Source organism: Tenrec ecaudatus, chromosome 7, assembly GCF_050624435.1.
Source record: "Tenrec ecaudatus isolate mTenEca1 chromosome 7, mTenEca1.hap1, whole genome shotgun sequence".
In the NCBI taxonomy this organism is placed as follows: domain Eukaryota; kingdom Metazoa; phylum Chordata; class Mammalia; order Afrosoricida; family Tenrecidae; genus Tenrec; species Tenrec ecaudatus.
The window spans coordinates 42,021,607-42,045,557 of NC_134536.1; the positions used below are offsets into that span (position 1 = coordinate 42,021,607).

At 40.5% G+C, this 23,951-nt stretch overlaps 1 protein-coding gene across 2 annotated transcripts in view; it reads left to right on the forward strand.

The window, feature by feature from the left end:
• Positions 1-23,951, forward strand: part of PTPRK (protein tyrosine phosphatase receptor type K) — a 634,437-nt gene that overhangs the window by 147,496 nt on the left and 462,990 nt on the right. For both annotated transcript variants that reach the window (XM_075554571.1, XM_075554572.1), the window contains exon 2: positions 15,184-15,306. In XM_075554571.1, coding sequence (XP_075410686.1) covers positions 15,184-15,306 — 123 coding nt within the window. The remainder of the gene's footprint in view (positions 1-15,183; positions 15,307-23,951) is intronic.

Below are 23,951 nucleotides of genomic sequence, written 5' to 3' on the forward strand. Positions count from 1 at the left end.
CCAAAATGTAAATATGGCTTCAGTTGGGAATTTTATTTCTCAGTACATTGACTCTCTATTACTTTGTTCAATGGGCTTGTCTAGATTGTGTATCTAATGCTAAGCAAAAAGGATGAGAATTTACTGGGATAGATAACAGAAGAAAGGATTGGAAAGGACGCTTGGATCAATACTCCAATGAAATTTGGAGAACACCCTATCTCAACATCATACCATATTAGGGGGAGTTGTTGCTGCTGCAGAAAACACCAGAATAAAATTGTTCTTAACTTTAAAAAATGTTTTCAGAGATAAACAAACAAACAATCCATAGTTATTTAACATGCTTCCAGGTAGCTGAAGTGATAGGATAATGTGATCATATAAAATCTGAGGTCTTAAGTTAACCTATTTAAATAAAATTATTTGCTGAAATTACCTTTTCTGAGCTAGGGTTTTTATTACTTTGTCCAAGAAAGAGCATTGTATGCCTGTGGTATCTTTGGGAGACTTTGACATGTGATGTAGTTAAAAGTTTACTAATTTTTAAAACAGTTTATTGGCACTTAATCCACACACCACACAATTCAATAGTTCAATAATATCTGGAGGAATTGTACAATTATTACCACAATCCATTTTAAGACACCGCCCCCATGATTAAATCAACTTTAAAATGAGTTGTGTAATCACCTCAGTTTTATTGCTCACACCCCCCACCCCCACCTTCATTGTTTACTCCACAAATCCTCTAACCCATCCCATTCCCTCCATCCCCCACTAAATTTTATCTTCAAAGAATGCAGCAAGACAGCACCATTTTCACCTGCAAATGATCTCATCTGGATAGGATGGAGAATGACCAATGTGGAGGTGTAGTGAGTATATGTTGGGTTCCTGACTGCAAGGCCAGCAGCTCCTCTGAGGGACAGAGAGGAGCCTTTCTCTTCAGGTAAAGAGTTAGGAGCCCCCCAGAGGCTGTTCTACCTTGCCCAATGGGACTGCTGTGAGTTGGAATCAACTTGATAATGGCAGCGAGTTTGGTGCCCATTGAAGAGAGCTGATTGAAATTCTGTAAGCTTTGAATCCCATTCTATTTGAAGAGCCTATTTAGTGTAGTGCTTAAGAATAATAAAAAACAAAGCACCTCATGTTTCCTGGGTTCCAATCCTGATTCTGATTATTTCCCTGCTCTGTGATCCTGGGTAATTTTTATTTTTTCTACTATAGTGAAGTGCTTTTCACTAATGTGTTCCTTTTACATTTTAATAAACCTTTCTTCATCTGTGAAATCATTTCCATGGCTGTCTGGCATATAATCATCCATTAGTTCCATAATGAGGTTGGATGAAGTCACATCTATACTGTCAGGGCTAATTTGGGGGCTCCAACTTGTGCCTGAGACCTGGAAATTAGTTCTAAAGACATGGCTTGCTCATCCTTATCTTCTAGGTCACCTCTCCCCAAGGACTTGTGGTCATGTGTATTTGGGAGAGAACTGCTGACCTTGTGTGCTTTAACCTGTGCTGTCCCATTTCCCTGTGGAAAGAGTACTAGTCTAGTGATCCATAGCAGAAATAACAACAGAAAGAGGGAATGCATCTATCCATCCACATACAGCACATAAGTGACCATATACACACATGTTTTCACGTATGTGTTATATGTCCTCTGTGGCTCCGGTCTTAAATGTTTGGATAAAACTAAAGTTATTTTCAAACACAGCCATATCTATTCATTGCTTCATTTTTGGTGGTTGTTTTCATGCTACTTGAGAGATTTTTGTAGTTGCCATAGAAAATTGTGTGATGTACCACGTCTAAATTATTTACTCTAGCTAGTTCTTTACAGATAAAGTTTGCTGGTCACTGAAGTAAAGGAAGGCGTGTCCTAAACATGATAGCATATCTGATGAAGTTAGAGGCATGCTCAGGGAAAACGGCTATGGGCTATATTAAGAGTACCTTTATGGAAACTGTAGCCTCACTGGGCATATGAGAAAATGGCATGGAGACCTGTCTGACCTCCTCTGGCTACAGATGGGAGGAGAGGATCCCATCTCCACAGGGGCCTGAGGATTATTCTTCTGAGGCGGAGGTCTGTAGGCCTCCACCCTCCAATCTTCCCCCAATTCTGACACCAAATGTTTGTCCCACGGCGACTTCTCTACTGGGGTTGAGCATGGCTTGCTATAGCACACAGCACTCATGGGTTACCCTCAAGATTGTGGGCCTTACTAGGCGAGAAAACATAATGCTGAAGGTACAGTTCTTTTGTCGGCAGTCTCTGCTCCTCCATGCTGGCAGGCATTCTCTTCCTGGTCCTGGGCTTCTCAGCCACATGATCTTTTGGCTTCTGCCCTGTTCAGGAAAGGGTTACAAAACACCATTAGCACTAATAGATGCCCAAAGGACTCTCAGCTCTAAGCCATTGTTCTGCCCACAGGCAAGCATAGTTACTCCTTGGGAAGCCCCCTCCTCTCCATGCACCCCCCCCCCCCTCATGCTGGTACCCTTGCTTTCACTATCTTGGATGCAAATGATGTGTTTCTCATCTAGGCTTTAACGGCTAAGCGTGCGTAAGGTTCCATGTGTGTAGCACATTTACAGAATGGACTGTCAAGAAGGGGAGCATGTAATATGGGTGCGTGCATGATCCGGATACAAGAAGAAAAACAACTTGCTGAGTGCTAGCAGCGTTACATGCATCATCACTAACGCTGCATGAGTAGCTGTCACTGTCTTCATTTTACTGGCGAGGAACTGGGAACTGAAGCTCAAAGAAATATAATAGCAAGACTACATCTACAGCAAAACAAAACAAAAAAAAGCGTGCCCCTGGTGGCACAATTGCGCACTGCAGTTGAAATGGACTGGTTCAAACCTTCCTGTGGGTCAGCAACTGTAGCAGTCACAGCCTTTAAAGACACTGCAGGACAGTCTTGCCCTGTCGCGTGGGCTTGCAATGAGTTGAAAATCAACTTGAAGACATCCATCAAGAACACGCATACATTTGGCCATAATTCCTTGCTTCTTCTAGATATGTGTAATCTCTTTTGCCACCTGACTGGTGTGGGTGGCTGTGGGGTAGGGGTCCCCCACACTCAGATCCACAGGAGAGACTTTGCGATTGTGGGAAATGATGGACAGCGGGACGCAGGGACTCCTTGTCCCTATGTTAGGACAAAGAGAATGAACGTTTTTTTCCAGTGGGTATAAAGAATGGAGCTTACCCATCTTTCAAAAGGCATACACTTCATACAGTGAACACATGACATAGTCAATGGATGATATCCTAAGCTGAAAACTCCGCGAATCAGCATCTTGACCTAGTGCTATTGACCTTGGAGGCTCCCCAGGGAGTAATCTGTAAAGAGTTTGCTACAGTTTCTCTGGGTTGGGCTATAGAACCTAATTGCTCTTATCTACAGATAACCTCCAGCCACAGGGACAAGCCAGACAGCACAAGTCTGATACATCTTTTATGGTAGCTCCTTTATGACTATTCCTTTAAGCAGGGGTGGGATAGGGTGGGGTGGGGCTGTGCGTTATTGTAGGGACTGATTTCAGTCATGAGAGTATGTATTAAGATTAGTTATAACCTATAACCTCGAGGGTCTCTGCCCACCCCCAAATCAGCTTTTCAGACCTGTAATGATGAGCTCAGAGGGTTTAGCCGCAATCCATTCTCATCCTGTCCCTCAGTTTACCACAGGAGGCGTGTGCAGTTCCTGAAAACCCCTACCTTTTATTCATTTAAATACAAACCAAATCAAATCTGCTGACATTGAGACAAGTCCAACTGAGAGTGACCCCGATCCGCTGAGTTCAACTGCTCCCTAAATTTTCTGAGACGTTCTTCATCGATACTACGATGAAGAACACAGCTTTCCCCCGGATCCTGGATGCTTCCTCCCCCCAACTACCATGATCCGAATTCTACCTTGCAGGGCTGGATAGGACAGAGGCTGTACACTGGTGCATATGAGGGATGGAGGTACAGGGAATCCAGGGTGGATGATACCTTCAGGACCAAGGGTGTGAGGGAAGATGCTGGGAGAGTGGAGGGTGAGTGGGTTGGAAAGGGGGAACTGATTACAAGGATCCACATGTGACCTCTTCCCTGGGAGAGGGACAGCAGAGAAGGGGGGAAGGGAGACTCCGGATAGGGCAAGATATGACAAAACAACGATGTATAAATTACCAAGGGCATATGAGGGAGGGGGGAAGGGGGAGGGAGGAGGGGAAAAAAAAGAGGACCTGATGCAAGGGGCTTAAGTGGAGAGCAAATGCCTTGAGAATGATTGGGGCAGGGAATGTATGGATGTGCTTTATACAATTGATGTATGTATATGTATGGATTGTGGTAAGAGTTGTATGAGTCCCTAATAAAATGTAAAAGAAGAAAAGAGAAAAAAATGATTAGGGCAAAGACTGTACAGATGTGCTTTATAAAATTGATGTATGTATATATATGAACTGTGAAAAGAATTGTATGAGCCCCAATAAATTGTTAAAATTAAAAAAAAAAATTTTCTGAGACGACCTCTTTACAGAGGTGGCTGGCCTCTTCTTTCTCCGTGGAGTGGCTGAGAGGTTTAGAAGGCCAGTTCTGAGGTTAGCAGCTCAGCACCTAATCTGTGCTGCCAGGGTGCTAGTTTAAGTCTAGGAAAGTTAAGAAAAGAAGAAGTACATTTAGGTGAGAGTTTATACTCAGCAAATTTGGTTCCCATTTAACCATTTTGGCATATTGGTTACATTTTCCATTTTGTGTCAACCTTCTCAATAATTTTTCATTCTGTTTCTATCTCTTACATCTCATCTTTGCTTTAGGGTAAATGTTGACTGTTTGCCTCGTGTAACTTTAAGTGAACACTAATATTTATTTTATAAGCTAGTCTTTTATTTAATTAAAAGGTGACTGTCAGAAGTGGTTTCAGATCCAGGTTTTAAGAATGTCTCAGAAAAAAAAAAAGAATGTCTCAGAGTAACAGTCTTAGTTCCTTTCGGCTCTACTTGTCCAGTAACTTTGGCCTTTAAAAAATAAAATTGAGTTTCCTGCTATGTTTTTTTCCCTTTTTCAGAGACCATCTATTTTATCTCAGATCCGAGTGATTGCTAAGTGGTAGCTGGGCACCATGGAGTTCTTTTGGTCTTGGGAGAGTTGCGGCCGCAGTTCATGTAGGCTATTAATCCAGTAGATGAGTTACTTCTCTGAAGATTTTGGTTTCCTTTCCCCCTCTTTTGCTCCAGTTGAATACTGATCAGTATGGTGTCTTATCTGGCCATGTGCCAGCTCTTAAGATCCTAGACTCTACATGCCAGGATAGAATTCACAACACAAATTTCTGTTATGATTTTGTCTTTGAAAATTGATTGAATTGTCCCAAGAAACAGTGGTCCTTCAAACTCAGTAGATCAATCCTTTGAGATGTTGATGTGCAGAAAGTATCCATAACCGTGCCCCTGTGTGTTTTATTGCTCACATGACATCTATAAAGAGGTGATATCAGCATTGTTTCTTCACAATGATGGAGAGGAGCTCACCGTGGCTTGATTATTCTATTTTGCTTAATTCCAATTTACGAAGGAAGATTATTCAGGCAATTTCAGTATAGCATTTTCTTCCACTCATAGGCAATTTGAGTAGAAGTCTTACCAGCTAAATAATTATGTATTGATCATATAGTCTTGGCTGGAGATGAAACTAGGGATGAACAATGAGATAATATAGGCTTGTATTTGAAATGAGCTCTTCTCTCATCATTAAGAGCTATTTGTACCTTTCAACAAATGATGGGTATCTATTGCAGTCTCCTTGCTTGTGAGGGCACTAGGCTTCAAAGATGATGCATTGCACTAGGCAAATCTGCTGCACTAGTCTTGAGAAGTTTGAAGTGTTGAAAAGCAAAGCAGTTGCCTTGAAGACTAAGGTGTACCTGACCCAAACCATGCTATTTTCCCCTCACTTCAGGGGAAAGCTGGACATTTAATAAGAAAGACCGAAGAATAATCAATTGACTTAAACGATGTTTCTGACAAAGAATATTGGAAGTACCCTTGGACTGCCAGAAGAACTAATAAATTTGTCTTGGGACAAATAGAGCCAGAATCATGGATGGCAAGATTTTCTCTTGTGCTTTGGACATGGTTTCAAGAGAGACTACCCCCTGGAGAATGACATCAAGCTTTGGAAAGTAGCCGGTTATCAACAAAGTGGAAGATCCTGGACAGATAGATTGACACTGTGGCTGCAGCAGAAGGCTCAAACATGAGAAGAGTCTTGAGGATGTTGCAGGATGAGGCAGCGTTTCCTTCCCTTGTGTAGAGGGTCACTAGGACTTGCAACAGGCTCAGCAGCACCTACAACAGCACAAGTTAAATGATGTTTTTACGTGCTAGTTTCACTCTTACCTGGCAATTCTTACCAAACCCATAGAAGCAAAACAAAACAAAAGGTATAAAAACAAAAAGGAAAACACACAGTGTTGTCAATTTGAGACTGTTAGAGTGAAGGGATGAAGTTTAGCCTGTCAATCAGGTCGCAGCTTGATGACCTCATTTGGAGGCACCAAGGAGATTAATAGCTCGCTGGAGGCAGGACACACGCTCACTCTCTGCAAGACATTGCTGCTGACAAGACACACGGGCTACGCTAGAGCGCTGGAGCTGGAGGCGCCATGTGGAGAACCACACCAGCCAGCACTGAGATGCTTTCACTGTCACTAGATCCACATGATTTCCTACCCACTGGCCTGTGATCTTTCTGAGTTCTTTGTCATTGCATGTGTTGTGTGAATTTGAAGAGGAATTTATTCATTGGTATTGGACTAATGGGCTAATATCGACTTATGGATTTGATCTGGACCGGGCTGGGATGTTTTCTTAATATACAATTACCCATCATATACAGCTCTTTCTTATACACATACGAGTGCCTATGAATTTGTTTCAGACTCATAGCGACACTGTAGGATAGAGTAGGACTGCTTTCTCTGGGTGTTGGAGGTGGTAAATCTGTCTGGGCACTGAAACCTCCTCTTTTCCCTGCCGTGCAGCTGACAGATTCCAACTGCTGATGTACTGGTTAGCAGCCCGCAGCCTAACGCACGATGCCACCAGGACTCCAATTAACTACAAACAGGGCAAAGAATATCTGCCAGGTTCAGAAGTGATTATCTTTTAAGGAGCCTTTATTCATAAATTCTCATCCTTTTCTTCCAGTGGATCTTCTTTGGTGTTAGAGTATGGCAATATATTATGACCATTGACTCATACTTAGGCCATTAAGAAGAGATTTATTTTTTATACTTACACTTACTCCCATTTAAATTTGAGTGCTTAAATTACAAAAAAGGAGTGTATTTGCCTTAGAGACCATGTAAACCACCTCAGTGTTGCTCAAAACACATCTATTTTTTTTTACCAGTAGCATTCCTAGAACCATACAGTTAAAAGAATAAAAACAAGAGAACAACAAAAAATTAAATTAGGACAGTATTTTCCAAAAGAAATATTTTAAATATTAAAACAATCAATCGTATGCTTTTCCCTATGAAGTGTTTTTCTGAGAATAAACTATGCTTACTTAGATTGTAACTATCTAAGAGTCGGTGATATTTTTTGGGGGGAGGAGGGTCTTGTCTAATTTTTATGATATATTGAATTCCTCTTAAGTTGGGTCTTACGTAAATAAATGTGTTTTATGATTTTTATTAAAAACAAAACAAAACAAAGCTACTGATGATGAGTCAATTCTGACTCATAGTGACCCTATCTGTATTCAGGAGAATCACCCTTTGGGTTTCTGAGGCAGGAAATCTTTATAGCAACAGACAGCCTCATCTTTCTTCTGTGGAGGAGCTGTTGGGTTCAAACTGCTGTCCTGCGCTCAGGAGCCAAGTCCGTAATCTACCATCCCAGGGCTACATGATTTCTGATTCATTTATATAAGATCAATGTATTCAAAGTTAAACTATTGCATGTGCTCCAATCTACCTCGCATCTTTCTCTGGACTCTTGGCTTAATGGAACAAAGCTCATTCCAAAGTTGATAACTTAAATGAGCAAATTTGTGTGTCACAGTTTAACAATGGAAGGGATTGATTTGTCTATATTTGTATTTTAAATTACTGAATTTGTATTTTGAGTTTCTGAATTTGTATTTTAAGTTACTGAATTTTAAGTTAGTTACTAAATTTGCCAAAGTACGAGTAGGCTTCAGAAAGTCTATGGAAAAATGGAATAGATAATGGAATTTATCCAGGAACTTTTTGAAACCCCCTGAATTTTATTTAGGACTTTCCTCTTTTAAAACCCTTCTTTTCCGAAGAAAATTTGAGTGGGGAAAAAATTATATATTTTTAGCAAAATAAAATTTGGTCATGAAATAAAAATAGCATGAAAAAAGGAAATCATGAAAAATGTTGTGTATTTTTTCTCTTGTACTCTTTCAGTAAGTTAGGACCGTAAAGGTACCTTGAAGAAAAGGCCTATTTTTTTTTCCTGTTTTACTTTGTTCTAAATAAACCTGACTGAGTTTTACTGAAAACGTTGACTTAAGAAAGGATATGAGGCGTGGTGCCCCAATAGACTGGACTGGAAAACGCTCCTAAGGGCCAGCAAACGATCCCTGAACTAACGACAAGCTTTTCTCTTGTGAAAAAAAAAAAAAGAAAGGATATGAATTTGTTAGTGATTTGCTCAAGGTTCCTTGGAAAGGGCTCTATTTCTATGTTCTGGCATAGTTCACTCCCTTCCCAGAGTCTGTGCTGACCCATAGCAACCCTCTAGGACAGGGTAGGCTTGCGTTTCCAAGAGTGTAGCTTCTTTTAGGTGTAGAAAGCCCTGTCTTTCTGACGTAGTTATCCTCATCTATTTCATGATCTATTCAAGAGTGTGTTTATATATGCTAGACATTTTGACAATACTGTTTTTTTGGTTGGTGAAACTTTTTTCCCCTTATTTTTTAATAATTTTGGTTCTGTTTCTTTCATGGAGAAATGAAATAATGGAAAGAGGTTCTGGAAAGGCCAAATCACCCTGAGTTTTATTTTTCAGGTGAACCACTTGCAAAACTCCATGAGAGTACTGCCAACATGGTGGCAGTAGATCATTGCCGGCCTAGACTGGTCCCTTTGCTGATTGATTGCCATAGAGAAATTAGCAATCTCTGAAATGGCCCTTCAGAAATAACTTACCTTCAAATTTCAAGGGACGTTTGAGCTTCATCTCTTCCATCTGATATGGAACTGCATGCTGTAGCGAGATCGCCAGTAGATAATACAACAGCTGGAAATGGAAGTTGTTTTCTAGTTCGTTTTTGTGTTCTCTGGCTGATTACATTTATGCGGCGCCCCTTGTTGTTGCTTCTTTCCATCCTACTGTGCATCTCAAGGAACTGTGAAATTAATGAACTGCGTCTTGAATTAAAATTTTGTAACTTCTTTCATAAATATGCTGTATTAGTAAATGCAAGACATTTTGAACTCAAGATTGTGTGTAGAGAAGACTATATGTTATAGATGGCTTGTATTTAGGGCTTTCTCAAATCCCAAACAATCCCCCGCCAAAAAAAACAAACCAAAAAACCAGAATAACCCCAGAAAACTGAACTCACTGCCATTCAGTTCATTCTAACTCACGGCCAACTCTTGTGGCGGTGTTCGGGGCCATCCTGACTCAAAGCAATCCGATGCACAACAGAGAGAAACACTGCCCAGGCCAGCGCCGTCCTCACAATTGCTCTTACATGGAAGCCCATGGCTGCAGCCACTCTGTCAATCTGTCTTGTCAAGGATCTTCCTCATGTTATACCAAGCATGATATCTTTCTACAGAGCCAGGTCTCTCTTGACCACATGTTCAAAAGCACATTTGCCATCCTTTGCTCTAAGTGAACTCCAATTTAGAAAAACCCAAAAAACTCCCTACCATTGAACCAATGCTGACTCTTAGAGACCCTAGAGGACTGGGTAGAATTGCCTCTGTGAATTTTTAAGACGGCACCTGTTAATGGGAGTAGAAAGTCTTGCCTTTCTCCTGCAGGCTGACTGGTGGTTTCAATCTTCTAACCTTACAGATTGTAGCCCCACTTGTGACCACTAAGCCACCAGGGAACTAGTAAGCTTTATTTTAAATGGCCAATAGTTCAAGATATATTTTGTGGCTCTTTGCTTCACCTTCTGGTTGACAAGCCACACAAAGCCAAGCTGATGCCAGTCAGATCCCTGGAGATGCTTCCACTGCTGCTGGACCCACAAGACTTTCCAACCACAGGCCTGTGATCTTCCTGCATTTGGCATCATCGCATGTGTTGCAATGAGGAAGAGAGGATTTTGTTACCATCAAAAAGAAAGGGCAGGTGTGGTGTGCATCTTTGGACTCTGAGATCCTTGCGCATTGAACCTCCTTGATCTGGTCAGAAAGCTGTGGCACTAGAGTGGCAACAGACCCAAGAACCAGAGCAAGACTGATGGGAGCCAAAGGGGCTGTGAGACTGAGGCCAAGGACCAGAGAGAGACATGTGCTCTGACTGGAAACCTGTTCACTTCCTTAATAAACCCCACAAAATAACAACAACAACAACAAAATATATATTATGTGTCTTCTGTTGTAAAAAGGGACTTCTGTTGTAGAGGGGCTTAGGAGAGGAGATGGGTCAGTCAGGGTGCAAGGTAGTACCGACGAAGAGCACAGCTTTCCCCCAGATCCTGGATGCTTCCTCCCCCCAACTACCATGATCCGAATTCTACCTTGCAGGGCTGGATAGGGCAGAGGTTGTACACTGGTACATATGAGGGCTGGAGGCACAGGGAATCCAGGGTGGACGATACCTTCAGGACCAAGGGTGTGAGGGGCGATGCTGGGAGAGCGTAGGGTGAGTGGGTTGGAAAGGGGGAACTGATTACAGGGATCCACTTGTGATCTCCTCCCTGGGAGAGGGACGACAGAGAAGGGGGGGGGGGGGAGGGAGACTCCGGATAGAGCAAGATATGACAAAATAATGATGTATAAATTACAAAGGGCACATGAGGGAGGGGGGAGTGGGGAGGGAGGGGGGAAAAAAAAGAGGACCTGATGCAAAGGGCTTAAGTGGAGAGCAAATGCTTTGAGAATGATTGGGGCAGGGAATGTATGGATGTGCTTTAGACAATTGATGTATGTATATGTATGGACTGTGATAAGAGTTGTATGAGCCCCTAATAAAACGTTTAAGAAAAAAAAAGAGACCAAATTATTTACCTCTCTATTTTCACCCACTTCTCTTTAAACTCCCTGTGAGTTGCTTGAATTTTGTGTATATGCTTTTTTCCTTTAAAAATTCTATTACTGAATATAATCCCTCAGTGGTGTTGATAAAACTGTAGAATGAGATTGAAACACCTTCTTTATTGATCTTTTCCCCCAAAACTCTTCAGTTCTGCTTCTACCTTTTCAATTTTACATGTATCTAACTTACAGAATTGTTTGAGATTCCCCAGTATATCTATAATGCTCCTTTGCTTTCCATTCTGCTTGGAATCCCATATCCACTGTGACACTTTTCTACTTGCTCTATTCTTACTTGCCATCCTAACAGTCTCTGTTCTTGAACCCTTCCCCAGCCAACCATGAGGAAAAGAGCAGCCAGTTCTCTGTGTTCTTTAGAGTATGGGTCATGCCTTTACAATCCTGTGTAACACAGAGGATATACAATTACAGAGATGCACATGGTTGATCACTGATTGATGGCAAACTATCGGACTCTGAGGCACCTTGGAAGATGAGCCTGGCAATCTGTATCTCAAGGTCGCTACTGCGACCACTCAGTGGAGCCCATGGGCTCACTCTGAGTTCATTTGGTTTCATTGGCAAACAGCATGACTGTGAGCTGCACTGTCAGTGGCTCCCCAGTGCAGGATGATTAGCCTGCCTGCTCTCGTAAAGATTTATAGTCATGGAAAGTTCTGTGAGTTCACATTGACTAAATGGCAGCGCGTCTTCCTTTCATTCATACGTGCATACGTACATACATACCACAAGCACAATGAATGTGTGCTGGCTTATGAATCTCTGTCCTATTTATTGCTCTTTTTAATCTTTGAATTCCTTATCATTTAGGAGGATCCCTAGCGTTGACCTGCATTAGGCTCATAACGGAAAGGTCAGCAGATCTGTAGGAGGAAGATGAGTCTTTCTGCTCCAGTAAAGATTTACAGCCTCGGAAACCCGAAAGGGGGAGTTCTGTGTCCTGTAAGGCTGTTGTGAGTCAGACTGAGTTGATGGCAATGAGTTTTATCATTTAGTCCAATAAACGAAATTAGTCCTTAACCCTGAGGTACATAATTATCCACAACAGTGGTGTAAACTCTGTCAACAAAGATTTATTAATAATGCTGTATAGGTGGCAGACATAAGGTACTCTTTGAAGTAGGACTTACTGAAAACGGCAAAATGAAAATTCATCTTTAAATTTTTCCCTCGTACTCAAGCCAACTGGACCAGCAACTCTTTCTAAGACGTTCGTGACACGCTGCTGAGTTGGCAGTGGTGTGCAGTAAATAGCAGGGGTTGACCCACTTATTGTGTGGAGCTACTCCTAGTTGTTATTGTTAATCAGAATGCTGTAGTCTAAAATTAACAGCGGCTATGAAGGATAGCAATTAAGGCCATTTGTCTTCCAAATGAGCCAATGTGGGTTCCACTGGTAGCTTAAATTTAAATACAGAGGGCACTCACACTGTTATAAAGGGTAATGGGGTCTCCGATGGCATGTCTGGTGAAGCAGTAAGTCATTTTAGGATTGCATAGCAAATTATATTTTGGGAAAAACTATCCCCCTGCTATGTGAAAATGCATTTCCTTGCAGCCACTTTTCTTATTAGTTTATTAGTTTTATAAACATATAATGTGCCATTAGAGCGCTTGTCGAAAAGGGTTTTTTTTATGTATACTTGAAAGACAGTCCTTTCAATTTGATATACATGATGGAGTGTGTACATTTCAAGGTTTGGTCTGAAGCATATCCCACTTTTAAAAAAGATTACAGACTCTCAAGTCACCTGGGCATCTCTTTTGCCTTCTTTCCCTGTGCTACTGACTTGTCCTTATCATCGTGGATGCTTTTAGCCAGATCCAACTTGTCCACTCTTAATGAGAAAAAGAAATTCCCTGATCACAGAGAAGTATTTATAGGCCTGAAGTTTACTAACCCCTGGCCTGCTGTTTGTCCAGAGAATTTGCTGAGTTTCTTCACAAAGATCCCCATGGAAACTAAACAAATATGCTCTTTGAAAGGAGGCAGGTTATTGGTTTTTCTCATTAAATCCACTGCTAGGTTTTCATTAGTTCTAATCCATTTTCTTTCAAGATAAGACATATAGGCAAGTTCTTGTTTTCATGATTTGAATAAATGAGCTCTTTTGTGAGCCTGTGTATGTAGACTAAGAAATAAATAATCATTCTACTTTTGCCATAAAATTACATCTGCACATAAAAGTCAGGGGTTGGGTGGGAGAAGGATGATGTAAAGGGGCAAGATAATCTCCATTAAAATATTTTTTACATAAAGGGGTCATGGTGGGCTAATCCTGTAGGTTTCATACCTCTGTTTGCTTTTTCCTTCGAGTCATAACTGTGCTGGCCAGTGATTTAAATGATACACCTAAGAGTATATCATCCACCTCAAACTCATTTTTCTTGAAAATCATTTTATTTGGGCACACACAACTCTTATCACAATCCATACATACATCAATTGTGTAAAGCACACTTATACACTCCCCACCCTCATCATTCTCAAAATTCGCCTTCCACTTGGGTTCCTGGAATCAGCTCATTTTCCTTTATTCCCTCCCCTCCCTCCCTATTGCCCCCTCCCTCATGAACCCTTAATAATTTATAAATTATTATTTTATCTTATCTTACACTGCCCGGTGCCTCCCTTCACCCACTTTTCTGTTGCCCATCCCCCAGAGAGAAGGTTATATGTAGATCCCCGTGATCGGTTCCCCCTTTCTCCCCACCTTCCTTCCCGGTATCGCCACTCACCACTGGTCCTGAGGGGTTCATCTGTCCTAGATTCCCTGTGTTTCCAGATCCCATCTGTACTGCTGTGCATCCTCTGGTCTAACCAGGTTTGCCAGGTAGAATTGGGATCATGATAGTTGTGTGGAGGAAGCGTTTAAGAACTAGAGGAAGGTTTTGAGTTTCACTGGTGCTACCCTGAACTTTGAGTGACTCATCTCCTCCCCACTACCCCTCTGCAAGGGATGTCCAGTTGTCTACAAGTGGGCATTGGGTCCCCATAATACACTCCCCTCATTCACGATGATATGATTTCCCCCCCCCCCCCGCCTTTGTTGCTTGAAACCTGGTCCCCTCGGCCCTTCATGATAACACAGGCTGGTGTGCTTCTTCCATGTGGGCTTTGTTGCTTCTGGGCTAGATGGCCGCTTGTTTACTTTCAAGCCTTTAAGTCCTCAAATGCTATATCTCTCAAGAGCCGGGCACCATCAGCCTTCTTTACCACACCTACTTATGCACACATTCGTCTTCAGCATTTATGTGGGGAAGGTGATCACACAATGATGGTTTTTGTTCTTTGGTGTCTGCTACCTGATCCCTTCAACACCACGTGTTCACTTAGGCTGTGTGTTTCTTCTCTGTGGGCTTTGTTGCTTCTGAGCTAGATGGCGGCTTATTTGCCTTCAAGCCTAATGCCCTCGGCCCTTCATGATCACACATGTTGGTGTGCTGCTTCCATGTGGGCTTTTTTGCTTCTGGGCTAGATGGCTGCCACCTCAAACTCTTTAGACCCTTCAGCTTTAGAGGTAGCATTTGCTATCATGACTGCATTTTAATGTGCTCTTTTAAAGCCAAGAAGTGAGTAAGACTTAAATATTAATTTATATTTTCGAATTTGCATTGAACAGAGCATTTTCACCCTTTTCATTCCTTCCCACACGTTGTTAAAAACTGTATAGGGTCCCAGGACCTATATAGGTTCCCATTTCTAATTTTTCATATTCTCACTGTGTAATAGAAGATATTGGTAGAAATTTCTTTGTATGTGAAAAGTGAAAGAACAGATAAGCAAAAGTAATAGTGTAAAAACTGATCGGAACCATATTCCAGTATAACATTTCCTGCTGCAGTGTCTTCTCCATTTGTTTGTTTCAGGAAAACTCTTTGGAATGTAACAGCCCCCTTCTCTGTTCTTTTAGGTGGCTGTACTTTTGACGATGGTCCAGGGGCATGTGACTACCACCAGGATCTATATGATGACTTTGAATGGGTGCACGTCAGTGCTCAAGAGCCTCATTATCTGCCTCCTGAGATGCCTCAAGGTGAGAACTGTTCTACTTACTCCCTATTGGGTAAATAGCTTTGCAGTATGTAGTCTATGCTTATTTTAGGCATTCATAATGATTTGATTGTTCTAATCATTAAACAGAGCCTAATTATTTTATAGGATCGCTGTGAGTTGGAGTCATCTTGATGGCAGGAGGAATAAGCTAATAATCCTGGCTGTAATTGATCATATCTAAGAATCTTATATGTTCTTTGCCTCCATTAATTTTCATAATCCTATATTATTTATGTACCGTGTATACTTGAGTATATGCCGACCTGAATATCAGCTGAGGCACCTAATTTTACCACAAAAAGTGTGCTGAAAACTCGGCTTATACGCGAGTATATACAGTAGGTGTACTGTATTTCTGTTACCTCTTGTCATTGGAAAAATAGAATATTCATGTACTTTTTTCTCTGTAGTAAAAAAATCAAGATCTAAACACATAAACAAAATGTGGAACCAGCTCACTGGGGAGAGAGATGATTTTTTTCTCCCATGGGTGAAGCTTGCCCCTGCTCTGAGGGCAGGCCACCTGCAGAAAAGGTTGTCATGTGGAGACAAGTGTTTCTGAGTGAGCCCTAGAAATTCACCGGAGCGAGCAGTGTACCCTTAGAGCCTAGTCGTTTGTACTCTGAGTTTTGATGATATGAAATATTTCCTTGCTACATCAGCTCCCTCGCTGCGCTTGAACCCACGCTGGTTCTTAGTGACCTGTGTGGGTTTCGGAGACTGTACCTGTTTCTGACAGCAGAAAGCCCAGTCTCTGTGCCTTGTAGCTGCTGCTGCTGGTTTCCAATGGCCTTTGCAGCCCCATGTGTAACCAACACATCACCAGGGCTCCATGTCACTAAAAATACAGAAATATATTTCTATTCTTCTAATTTGTGGAAAACATAGGATAACAATATACATATCATTTTGTACATCAGACTAATCTAAATAGCTCGGATTTTGCCTCTTAATTTGAAACAAACTGAGCTCTGTGCATATGTATGCAACAAAAAAGTCCCAAATTGTAAAAATGTTTCACTACCACGTGATTTTTAAAAATGACACTAAAGACAACAAACTTTTACTACTACTGATGTTTGGAAAGCTATATAGCAAATGATTACAGTGTGTATAATAGCTTACATGTAATATATAGAATTCCAGGGTAGTACAAGTGGGTGGAATGCTGAAGAGTGTAGGTTTGTGGCACCCAGAGGCGTCTAGGAAGAAAGTCCTGGTGATCTAGTTTGAAACATCAGCCCTGGAAAACCACAGTTCTACTCTGACATACATGGGGCTGCCATGAGTCGGAATGGACTCAAATAATACGTGATTGCCTATTTTTATTGAGTTTAACATATATTTTTGGTCTCTTATTATGGTCCATTAAAAATAGCTAATTATTATTGTTATTATTTTTTACAATTCAGAGACCTTCTTAATACCGAAAGTGAGAGTAACTGGAGTAGTGGATTACTCATGATGCTGGCCATGAGGTCAGTGGTTCGAATCCACCAGTTACTCTTGAGAGAAAGATGAGGCTATCTAGTGCTGTAAAGGTGTAAATAAGGTCTTAGCATCCCATGGGCCATATCTACCCTGTCTTGTAGTCAGAATTGACTTGATGGTGGTGAAGGTTGAAAAGTTGGTCCCGATGATTGGAAATGTCACATGTGATAATTGAAGGCAGAAAAATTTATCAATAGTATTTCCCGAACTTATTAATTAATATGATTTTACAATCCAAAAACAGTTAAAGTTTTACAAAGCAGCAGCAGCAAACCACAAAGGGACAACATTCACAAGACAAAACCTCAAAGTAACATTTCCAGGTCTGGGTTTGTAAATAAATGAATGAGCCCCAGAAATGTGTACCCGGGGGAGAATTCTGATTGGTTTCCCCTGTGCTGTAATCTTTGAAAGTGGGATGAATTCCGGTCTAAATTGTCACACACTATGGAAGAATAGGTGTGTGGTTATTTCTAAAGCTGGATTAAGTCATATTTTCTTGGTTATATGTGGCTAATACCTTTGCTTCTTTTGTTTGACCCCTATGTTGAAGCTGGCTCATTTAAGTCTGCTCACAGATTTATATTTTCCTTTCAAAGGCATATAACCTTATTTTCCTGGTGCATTTTTATTAAAGGAACAATTGTAATTTTTCACCTCAGTTTTCTGCGTGGTATATTTAGACTGAAATTTTCAGATAAAATTCAAGGTGGTGGGGTGGGCGATGCACACATTTTGACTGTTTATCATCAGCGAATAATCAGAAGGATGTTGATTTATGGAAATGTTGCCATTGTTAATTACTATGGAAGGTTCTGATGAATAGCTGAACAGATCCTGCTCGGCTGACCTTGTTGGCTCACCTTTGAGGAACAGCTTTTAATCGGTGGTTCCAGAACAAGATGATATGCACAGAAAATGAAAGTGTTTGAAATTCAGCCACATCTTCCAATTAATAGAACATTAAGTAATTAATCATGCAGAGGAGGGGAAAAGGTCACGGGCACTTTATTTTTGCTGAATGTAACTTGTATGTAGTCATTAGGTTAGAAAAGGATCCCGTGTGCATGTTTGTGTACCTTTTCCCCCTTACAATAAATACTACATTTCCCATTTCCTGATATTTCTTTAAAGTGTTCACTGAGCATTATCTGCTTATAAATTTGGGGGTGGGTTAGGGTGGGGGGAGACATTTAGATTTAGCCTATTTAAAAATGTATGAATGGGTAGAACCCCTTTGTTTTCAACCAAATAGGGCATGTATGCTTGCATTCGGTTAACTTAAAATTGAAAAAGACAAAGAGTATTTGGCAACCTTTATATAGAAGGCTAAATCTCTGGTGCAAACATATTACTGAACTCCATGCTACTTTGTAATTGGTATTAGGTGTTTCTTATTGACTATATTGGATGACAAGAATCGAGGTGAATAAATAGATGAAACTGAAAGAGGACAGGAGGTGGCAGAAGAAAGTAATAGAGAACAGAAGACAAGTATTTCTTGTGCTGTAAAAATGTAATGCGTTCTTGGTAATTGCCTAAAATTTCAGCAGCAGCTCATTCCTCCCCACACACAACTTTGCTCATTTAGCAACACCGGTGACGGAAAGATCAGCTAAGTATTGATATTCGGGGTGTGCGAAAGTAAGGAGACCTTCATAAAATATGTCCTTTGAAAATATGAAAACACACTCAAGTCATTCATCAAGTAAGTACAAAGAAGAACCACAAGAACATACTAACTCATACTCAGTGAGAATGTGGGGATTTAAATGATAGAGATTTTGGAGAATGTGGAGCAGCTGAAACTGCAGTATGTAAATCTGTATGTACGCCCACTTTATCAGATTGTTTGGAGATCTATCTACCCCCCTATTTACCCTGTTTCCCCCAAAGTAAGACATACCCCGAAAATAAGGCCCATTTACAGTTTTGCCCCTCGCTGAAATAGAAGGCACCCCCAAAAATAAGACACCCACAAAATAAGGCCCTCCCAAAGCTACTGTGACTCTGGACCATAGAGGCGGGCGCTCCCTTGCAGCCCACTGTTGGCTGCAGCGCAGCTGGAGCAGACCGGAAGTATGAGGTCTCTTTTAATAAAACAAACAATAAATGTGTACCGTATTCTTCTTCATGGAAAATAAAGACATCCCCTGAAAATCAGACCTTCACATTCAACTTTTGGATTCATAGACGATTTCACTTTCGTATTATGGGTACAAGTTAAACTGTTATTAATATTAGTGAGAAGGCACTTCCTGCTAAAATCTCTCGTTTTTTGTGGTTAAAGTAATTTCAGTCTCCTGTTCTTAGTATGACTTTTGTGTACATGTACAGGGGACTCGGGGCTCCAGAAATTCATAGAAAAACAATGAAATGGCGGTAATGGAATTTTTTTCATGGAAATACATATGCATAGAGCAGTGGTTCTCAACCTTCCTAATGCTGCGGCCCTTTAATAGAGTTCTTCATGTTGTGGTGACCCCAAACAATAAAATTATTTTCGTTGCTACTTCATAACTGCTATTTTGCTACTGTTATGAATTGGGCGACCCCTGTGAAAGGGTTGTTCATCGCCCAAAGGAGTCACAACCCACAGGTTGAGAACCGCTGGCACAGAGGATAGAGAAATGTAGCATGTAACTGGAAATATTTCTTTAATCTTGATTCTACTGTGTCTTTTGACCTTATTTCTTTAATACTCTTTATGCTTATGACTTCAAGAAAGAAATGTAACCTGCCCATGGAATATCATCTGTCACAGGGTTGAGAGTTGGGGTAGTGTGTGATTGCCAGAACATTTGGTATCTATTTATAGTTATAACCTCTTTTTAAATTGATTTTTGTAAAATCACTAGTTGAATTTTAGTTTAGATTCTCTAGATTTCCCCTTTAACAGTATTTAAATTTTATGAATATATTGTATCCCACCTTCCATCTGGCACTTTTCACTGACATCAGTATAAAGCATTTTAAAAAGATTATTCCATTTTAATTGCTCTAGATGTGTATTTACATAGTTTAAAATGCCCTCTGATATAATCATTCTGGAGATACAAGGAATCAACTGTTCTTCTTTGGTTGTGGTGTGAATCAATAGCTAAAAGCTCGACTTGATCTCAATTTTCCACTCTAAATCAAGCCCCTCAACTAGAACTCACCTTGTCAGATTGCACAGAGGATGAGATGCTGTTAAGAAATGCATCTGGTGTATTTTGCTGGTGTGGTTGTTCCTATTAGAATTATGCATCCCTCCTCCTTTTTCTCTTCTTAGTCTTAAAATTAAACATGTATCATTAGCCATGATCTGTTATTTTAAAATTGCTTTTTCAAATATTTTGCAAAACTAAATATATTTGTGCATACAATGTGAAATACGATTGGGTTGCATGGTTTTACACTAGTTTCCAGCTAATAGTGTGAACTAGTGAAAAGCAAAGCATTGGCGCCCATAATTTGATGCGCATGGTGATGTTATAAATAGGTAGCATAAATTCAGCTAGAGTTTATATGATGGGAAAATAAAATTCCATCTTTATAAGGGGAGGTTTATTCTTTGTTCAGAGAACCTTTATTGTGATCCCAGTCAGTGTGGTTGGTATTGGTAGCTGGGCACTATCTAGCTCGATGGTTCTCAACCTTCCTTATGCCGCGACCCTTTAATACAGTGCCTCAGGTTGTAGTGACCCACCCCCCCCAGCATAAAATTATTTTTGTTGCCACTTCATAACTGTAATTTTGCTACCGTTTCAATCCGGCAACCTCTGTAAAAGGGTCGTTCGACCTGTTGCGAACCGCTTACTACTCTAGAGCTCCTTTGGTCTCAGGCTGGTGGACGCTGTTATCTATTGGTCTAATTATTTTCTTGAGTCTTTGGTTTGCCTCATATCGCCTTTGTAACCAAAACGGTTTACTCTGTCCTGTAGATTCACTATAAATTGGAATCAGTGTAATGACACGCTCCTCTCCCACCCCATCAACAGGATTATTTGGTATCAAATTTGCCAGAGACAAAGCCTGGCTGAGTGTGGGAGAAGATAGTTAAGTGCATGTGGGCGATGAGATAATTGGGTGGCTACTAGCCATTGTATTTGAGGATAGAGTCCATCTTGCCAACATGTTTATTGTTTATGATCATCTAGTTATTGGTGCTTTTCCTTAGGAACTGAAACACACATACTTGAACCTGTGCTTTTGTCCTAAGGGAATTGAGAGATGAGTGGTTGTAGCAGAAGGGAGGGAAACGAGGAAGGAGGTAGGGAGAGCGGAAGGGCCAGGCTATTGCTTAGCTTCAGTTCATTTATACAGATAAAGAAACTTTAAATAGTTGGATACTGACATGAGATTCTAGCATGACAGAGCTTCAGAATTGTAGGTGGTTGAAGCTAGAAGTCTGTGCATGATTCAGTGATTTTCAGATTGTTTTTTCGATTTTCAATAATAGAATTATTTTAAAAGGAAATATCTCCCAGGACTGCAATATGTATCCTTGATAAAAAGGAGATGGTGGCTCTGGGACCTATTTGCTTTGTACTTGCTGCATCATTATGCACTCGCTTCTTTTTGTCCCTTGTCCCATCTCATCAGGCAGCCGGGCTTCTGCGAAGGACCCTTGGCCTATCTAGGCATGAGGGACAATTTACACGTTGGTTTGGTACAAATTTGACCCTTTTAAAATAAAGTATCTTTAAGCTGAGACTTCTACCACTTACTAGTACCATTAGCTATCACTCATTGGTAGCTAGCTGAGTTTCATATTCCAGGGATGCCCTATATGTATTTTCAAATCTTCACAAGATTCTTTGCAATTGCAAAATTAATGGGATTTTAGAGGCAGGTGGACGGATTAACTTGTTGGGAGCATCCCGGGGGACAGAATGTGGACTTTCACTTTACCATCCTGTTTTATAATTGTGGTTGGCCTGGTGGATTTTCATTGCTGTATTGTGCGCTTTAACTATATTCTGCCACAGCCTATCTAATTTATTACATCTAATTCTTACCTTTTGTCTACTGCTTCATTAACAATTCCCTTTCTTTCCCCAAATGCAAAGCTCTATGTGAAAATCTGTTCATCTGAACTTGAAATGGATCAGAGACTTGCTGTTGTTTGGAGTTTCGGGGTTTCCTGTGAAATTCTCATCCCCTGGGGAGGTAGTGCGCCTTTTCTCTGATTTACCTGTGTGTTATTTTTAGTTATTCGATGAGCACCTTCTGCTTGCCTGTCTAAGCAGAGCTTTAGAAGCATACATATTATCCTCTGCCCCATTAAAGCATGTGTAGTAGAAGGACAATTCACGCTCCAAAGTAGTCAAGCTAAAGGTTAGGGCCGGCAAAGAATTCTCAGACTCTGTCTGTAATGGAGTATTTTAGGACAAGAATCATGGGCGCACTGCAATGTGCCATTCCTAACCGTGTTGTCATGTGTCCGTTGGTGCTTTTGCCCTCAGTACAGAAAGGATAGTTTGCTGCCTTCGAGTTGCTTATTAAAAACAGTGGGAGTTGGAGGCAGCGCAGGGTCAGAGAGTGAAAGGCGGTAATGGACCACTCAAGAGTGAGCCACTTAATGAAGGCTGCTTTTTAATGTAAGGACTATTAGCCTGTGGCCACAAATGCGTCTTGAAGAATGTCTAAATTAGAGTGGACAGAAATGGCCTGCTGAGCAGGATTTTTTTCTCTTAATCTTTCAGGTACACAATGGATTTTAATTTTAAATATCCCAATATAACTCAGATAAGAATTACAGAAACAAGTAAACAAACAAACAAAAAATTATATGTAGTATATATAAAAGAGAAGCTTCAGCCTCCAAATTGAATGCCGGATAAGGTACAGAGTAGTTTAAAAGACTGACCGCCACCTTTGACATATCCCTTAAAATCAATACATAGTTCAAAGAAGCAAAATTACTTTTTCTTGGGGAGAGTGTGACTGAGAGTACACTCCTTATGACCTTATGCTTTTACTCTTAAAAAAATGTAAACTTGTCTTATGATAACTGAGGGATTATCTTAGATATTCTGTTAAAGTCTATTAATTTTGAAATACAAGAAGATGGCCAAGGGACTCCATATAAAAGACACCCTGAAAGGTAAGTAGTAGAATAAGGGATTATTTAAAATAGATGTCTTAAGTTCAATAGAAAATAAATGTTTAGAAAACAATGACGGCAACATATGTAAAAATATGCTTGATATAGTTGATGTATGGATTGTTAAAAGAGCTGTAAGAGCCCCCAATAAAATGATAAATCTGTATATGTATATATATATATATATATATATATATGTCTTCCTACTTTGTATAACAAATGGTGTAAAAAGAGTAGAGATATGTTTCTGTATTGGATCATAATTACGCATGAAAGATACTTTAAAAATCTTGAATGGTTGTTTTTTTTACCATAATGTCTACTGAGAATATTATGGTATCTTGTAAATCCTGCTGTTCTTTCTCCAAGGCAGGAAGGTATTGATTGATAAATATTTTAAAAATGAAAAGTAAATGATGTACATATTTAGAACAAATAGAAATTTAGCTATGCCAACACCGACGTATGCGTCCACCATTATGAAGTCACCAAGGGACATTAAAGGACATAGGTGCACTTGCTTTTTGTCATTTATGAAAGCAGAATTAAATTGGAGCGTTTCACAAAGTATATAGAGATGGCCAAGCCTTTCTGTACCCTGTACCTCTTGCTTACTAGTTGTTGTTTCTTTAGTCCTCAGTGGTAGGTTTGGCAGATCAGAATGGTGGTTTTGAGTATTTGATATTCATCTCTAGGAGGCCAGCCTTATGGGCTATTACTTCTCTGACCACGCGCTTGATTTGATCCCAGGCACTTTTTACTTGATTATGAGAAGGAATTTTTCGGGTATCCTTTAAGCTCATTTATGGATGAGGGAACTGATGCCCAGAGAAGGAAAAGCAGTACAGGTTCCTGTCTGGGGAAAGGAAAGATGAGAAATCCATGTTATGTAGAGGAAGAGGATAAAGATTTGACTTCTGAACTCAATATAAAGCAGGTGTATGTAGAGATCGTTACAGAATACAGAAAAATGCTTCAGGGCTGACTTAAAAGTGTGGCAAAAGTTGAATCCCTCAGGCTCCCTTCAGCTGCAACTATTGGAA